At 50.5% G+C, this 6,000-nt stretch overlaps 1 protein-coding gene across 1 annotated transcript in view; it reads right to left on the reverse strand.

The window, feature by feature from the left end:
* TMEM163 (transmembrane protein 163) overlaps nt 1-6,000 on the reverse strand; it is an 80,486-nt gene that overhangs the window by 11,379 nt on the left and 63,107 nt on the right. Inside the window, exon 4 of the mRNA XM_014541768.1 lies at nt 15-126. Within this exon, the coding sequence (XP_014397254.1) occupies nt 15-126 (112 nt within the window). The remainder of the gene's footprint in view (nt 1-14; nt 127-6,000) is intronic.

A 6,000-nucleotide genomic window follows, 5' to 3' on the forward strand; every position in this document is an offset into this window, starting at 1 on the left:
CTGGCCCCACTCACCATCGGTTATGAGTGCTCTGCTGGTCAGCACCTTCCCCAGCATAAACTTCAGCACGGCCAGCGTGCTGCAGAGGATCCCACTCAAAATGGAGACGCTGAACAGGAAGTCATCCTAGAAGAGAAAGGTCCAGATTTCAGCAGTTCACCCGCTAGAGCAGACCATCTGCAAACCACTTGCCTTAGCAGTGGTTCTCAAGCTTCTGGCCCTTTAAATACAGTTCCTCATGTTGTGACCCAACCATAAAATTATTTTCGTTGCTACTTCTTAACTGTAATGTTGCTACTGTTATGAATCGTAATGTAAATATCTGATATGCAGGATGGTCTTAGGCAACCCCTGTGAAAGGGTTGTTTGACCGCCAAAGGGGTCGCGACCCACAGGTTGAGAACCGCAGGGATCAGCTTGGATCCCAGGACAAATAATCAGTTGTGTGTGCTGCCACCGGGAGGCGGCTACGTTGCTTGTTTTCATACCTTTGCTACCCGTGTCCCTGGGAACTGGAAAAGATGATCAAAACCAGATGCCCCAGACTTACATTTCCTTAGAACCATCAGGTGCTTCTTTGCTTATAGGAGATTCCCCTTTGCACTACTCTGCCGAAATGACTGGCAATCACTGATCAGTAACAGAGTTGGTTAGAATATTAAAAACAGTGCCTTCTGAGGCAGAACATCTCTTTGTGTTCTACCTAAAAAGTCCAGAACCTCAGCTGTAGAGTTTTTCATAGAGAATTTAAAAAGCAGTAGTTAAGATTTTTGGAGCATGAAAGTATACCAGTGGCCTAAAAACACTTCAGCACAGAGCCAATGAAATTAGCCACAGGGCCAAGTATCAGTGCAGCAACTTATAACCATATTCCTCCCTTAATTTCACAGGAGACGATTAGAAGTTCAACTACAGCCTTCAAGGTGTGAAAAAGGGACATCTAAAAATACAGTCTGCTACTGACGCAATCTTAGCACTTCCTATAAGCTGTTACCTTACCTTCGCAAGCAAGCGAGTGAGTCACATGCAAAAGAGAGCACCCTGTCTCCTGACCTCAGGCCTGAGGCTCTGGCTTCAGGCTCCGTGCTCCCTCCCAGGAGACACAGCCTCCAGATTCTCCGATATTAAAATGCAACTGCCAGCAGAAATCTAATAGAGCATCACATATATGCAAGGAAATTGGATTTCTTAAGCATTTTATTATTCAAATTCACTAACCTGGTGACAGAAAGTTGGGAAGAGGGATGACAGCCTGCTTCCCTGAGTTCAAAACTGAACAAAGTCATTAGAAAAATCACCTCACTGGAAACAGGGTATCTGCATGGTGCCAAAGCACCCCCCAGTCCTGGTCAACGGTGGGAAATGGGTTTTTAAAAAATATGTTTTTATTAAATATGGATTGGCTGCCTCTTGCACACATCCCGACAGGAGATCAAGCCCAAAACCTGGGTATATGCCCCAACCAGGAATCAAACCAGCAACCCTTCGGTGCACAGGACAATGTTCAACTAAGTGAGCCACACTGGCCAGGGCAGGGGTGGTTGGCTTCAATATACATCCACAGTCATTTGCAACTCCTTCCTCTGGGAGGTACAGGTTAACTTCCCCCACCCCTGAATGTGGGATGGACTCGTGAATGGTATCTAACCAATAAGGTATGGAAAGGGAAAGACAGTAACTTTACAGTGGAGAGCCCAGCAAGTGATCAAGATTAAAATGACCATTCATAAATTATGCTGACACCACGTGCCTCCTGATATGTGGACAGAACATCTCTTTGTGTTCTACCTAAAAAGTCCAGAACCTCAGCTTAATTGTGAAAAAAACATTAAACAAACCCATGTCCAGGGACAGTCTACAAAATATCTGAGTACAGTACTACTTCTGACACATGTCCAGGACATGAAAGACAAGGAACCACTGAGAAACTGTCACAGATTGGAGACCAAGGTGATGTGAGGACCAAGGCCACCTGGTGTCCTGGGCTGGATCCTGGGAGGGAACAGCTCATTAAGTGGAAAAGTGGGGGCACCAGACAGTCCGGGGTCTTGTTCACAGTGTGGCAGTCTCCTGGTTGGGTAAAGGTACCCTGGCTGTCTATGTGAGAGGTTAAACCTTAGGGGAGGCTGGATGGAGGGTGTACGGGACCTCTGTAATGTCTAGTAACTTCTATAAATCTAAAATTATTTCAAATTGTGAAGTTTTTTAAATAGTCACCTTTCTGAAGTTGCGCCTCCTCAAATTATCAGTAAGGACTGTGCCAAGCCTGGCCTCCTGGCAGGTCCCAAGTCCCTGCTGTGCACGAGGTGACAGAGCGAGGCCATGTGGGAGGACCCCAAATCAAATTCTCTCTGTGCAGGCACTGGGCAGACTCGGGGAGACCACGGCGCAGCCACAGGAAGCTGTGCGGGCATTGTGAGGGAGTCTCAAATCCACAGACCCAGGTGGCCATGTGATTCAGGAAGCGTAAGTTGGGAGACCAAGGCATTCAACTAAGCACTCTGAGCCCCCAAATTCGAAGGCTGAGTCCTGACTCTGCTCACCGTTCACTCACTCAGTTTGCAAAGCCCTCATCCCTCAATGTCCAGAGGTGGGTACAGTCTATGTTCACCCCATCTGGACCAGGGCACTGGGTTGATCCCCGCCCCGAAGCAGCTCAGAGAGCCCCCGTGACCCCGGCCGTCCTCTCCTGGGTCTGCTAATGCAGGAAGCTGTGCTGTCTGTGGGTCGGTGACCAAGGGCAGTGGTGAGTCAGCGGACCCCTGTTCAAGTCTACAACCCATCACTCGCTACGGAAACAAACCCAAGCTCTCAAGTCCCAATTCTCTTTCCCGTAAATGGCAGTGTGATACCCACAGCCCTGGCAAGAGCTGATGTGCAACAGGTAGCAATTGTCATCAACAGCCCAACACATGAGCCAGGCACTAACTTCTTCCACCAAACAGCCACTAGGTGCTGACGGTCAGCCCCGGACTAAGTAGGTGACATTCCTACAGGAGGAACACAGGGAACTCACTAGGGAGGACAAAGCAGGCCCGGGAACGTACAGAAAGGGCAGAGGCTGTGGCTGGGACCGGAGTGGCTGATCAAGAGAGAAGGCGTGTGGGACCCATCCTTCCCCAGAAGCTTCATCTTCAAGAAGCTCTCACGGCCCAGGGCTCTGAGGTGGGTTTCTGGAGGAACAGGGGGCGGGTTACTGGCGTCACAGAGCAGAAGCACCGGGCGCAGCTAAAGGCGCTGGAGCCCGAGCCCCCTGAACATCTGTGTGACTGGGCACGCCCTGAGCCTCTCCTCTCCCCTCTACTATCAGATGGAGCAAAGAGCAGACCTCCCACCCCTGGTGGCTGTGTACTGTGTCCCCAGCAATCAGCAGGAACTACGTTTCCCAGAATTCCCATCCTTCGTGGCTCTGAGTCCCACTTGGCCCCAGAGACATCTGTGTGGAAGGCAGAAGTGAAGTGTGGGCCCCTAGTCCCTGGGGGCAGGTGCAGGGCGCCAGGTGCTGCTGCAGCCACGCATGTGCTGCTGACCCACTGGCTCCGCTCAGACTCGAGGGAGGGTGGCGGCCAGCCCAGCACCCCCGGCCCCAGCTTGGCCCCTCCAGCGTCTCTGTGCCCTGAGCCACCCATGGCGTCAAAGTGGAGATGATGAGGTCAGATGGGGCTCTAGTCCATCTTCAGGGAACCAGGTTGCCATTGCTCTGCTCCCCTCATTACCCACGTTTCCTTGCTTCCAGGCAGCCCTGCCGCCTTCAGGCCCAGATTCCGGGGCGGCAGCCAGCAGGGGCCCTTCTGCAGCCCCCCTTCCTGTAAGGTCCCACCCCTGCAGCCACAATTGGTGTGGTTCCCCTGAGAGGTGCTGCTTCTCTGCCTGAGCCTGACACATCACTGCATAAGGACGTTGCAAAGTGCTAAGCAGGGCCTAACGCGGAGGAAATGCTGTGTATAAAACAACATGCGAACCCAGGTGTGCCCCGTCTGTGGATTATTTCTGTTACCCACACTCTGTGCCCAGGGTCACCTTCCCAAAGTCTGAGAGAACAGGCTGTGCCATCTCGAGGCCTCACCCAGGCTTGTTGGCTCACTATTGCCGCCCTGATCTCCCTCTGAAACACATGAGCCCGGAGGGACCCCAGAGGACCTGGGCTGGCCCAGAGCTGCCGAAGTCCTCCCTCAGAACCAGCGTTCAAGTCCTCAAGTCCTCTGTGCCCGCCCCACCAGAGCCACCTGCCTCTCCTCTCTCCACACCACCACCCATCGACTGTCAGCACGAGCAGAGTGTCACAGAGATGCAGGCATCAGCCTGCTCAAGACATCTGCCATGGACTGTTTGTTAGTGTCCCCCAAAATGCCGATGCTGAGGCTCTAGCCCCCCAATGAGATGAAACCTTTGGGAGGTATCAGGGTTAGATGGAGGCATGAGGGTGAGGCCCTCGTGATGGGATTAGTGGCCTCCTGAGAAGAGGAAGTGACCTCTCAGCCAGTCCCACTCCCATTGAGGAAAGGCCAGGCGAGGCCCCAGTGAGAAGGCAGCTACATCACTGAGACGTAAGAAACACATTCCTGCTGTTTAAGCCTCTCAGCCTCTGGCATTTGGTGTGGCAGCTTGAGCTGACTGAGTCTGAGGGCAATAAAGAGGATCCTCTCTGAGAGTCAGGGAACCAGAGCACACGTGGCTAAGGATGAGAAACTGCAACCCGAGGGGGAGGAGCCACTGCTGGCCTCTTTCAGGTGCGGCCACACCGCCTCACTTCCTCTCACAGCCCCGTCTAGCCAGCCTTGGACGGTGGAGACGCAGGTGCCCCGGTCACTCAGCTGGTGTCAGGCCCTGGATGTGTGCCCAGCTGTAAACCTACCAGGACACCTCATCCGTGGCCTTGTAAACATCTCTCATGTCACACGGACGCTGTGAAAACAGAGGGACAGCCACTGCCTTGTTAGGTCTCCTTTCCACTGTTACCAGCACTGGCCCTGTGATTGCTCAGATTTGAATCTTACTGAATGGATAGAAGATCAAGGCAAAATGGTGCAAGAAAACGGGTCAGGGACTCCAAAGCTAAGGGTAAATGTGCGTTGAAGGTAAATGCTCCGTAGATGGTGTTTATGCCGTGAGCTTCTCCATGACCTTACGGAAGTGAAGGCCTTTGGTAACCATCTCAAAGCCATCTCATGATATATTTGAGATGAAAAATGAAACGTATTCAGGAGACAGGTTACGTACAATCCAAATAGAAAAATATTATCACCAAGGGTTAATCACCCTAATAGCTAAAGAGCTCCTAGAAAACTGTAGGAAAAAGACCAAAAAAAGAGACCAAAAATAGAAAATGGGCAAAGGACAATCAGAAAATTAAAGTGAGTTTTAAACCTATCAAAGATGTTGAAACTTCTTAATAAAAGAAACAAAGACCAAAACTATACCAAGATATCATTTTTCACCTAACCAACCACGAGTATTACTAAAAAGGCTTGCTCTTGAGGCTGAGTGGGTAGCTCAGTTGGTTAGAGCATCATGCCAATATGCCAAGGTTGTGGGTTTGATTCACAGTCAGGGCACATATAACAATTAACAATGAATGCATCAATAAGTGGAATAATAAGTCAATGTTTCTCTCTCTCAAATCAATAAAAAAGAGAAATAAAAATGCTTGATCTTTTAAAAAAAAGCCCTGGCTGGTGTGGCTCAGGTGATTGGGTGTCATCCCATGCACAGAAGGTTGCTGGTTCAGTTCCCAGTAGGGGCATGTGCCCAGGTTGTGGGCTCAGTCCCTGGTGGGGAGGTGCACAGGAGGCAGCTGATCGATGTTTCACTCTCACATGGATGTTTTTCTCTCTCTCTATCGCTCTCACTTCCTCTCTCTCTAAAAATCAATACAAATATTGAAGGGAAAAAAAACACACCTTTTCTCCTGGAAAGATACTATTAAGAAAATAAAGGGCAACCACAGACTGGGGAAAAACATTTGCAAACACATTTGTTAAAAGTCTTATACCCAGCCCT

Source organism: Myotis brandtii, unplaced genomic scaffold (assembly GCF_000412655.1).
Source record: "Myotis brandtii unplaced genomic scaffold, ASM41265v1 scaffold278, whole genome shotgun sequence".
Classification (NCBI taxonomy): domain Eukaryota; kingdom Metazoa; phylum Chordata; class Mammalia; order Chiroptera; family Vespertilionidae; genus Myotis; species Myotis brandtii.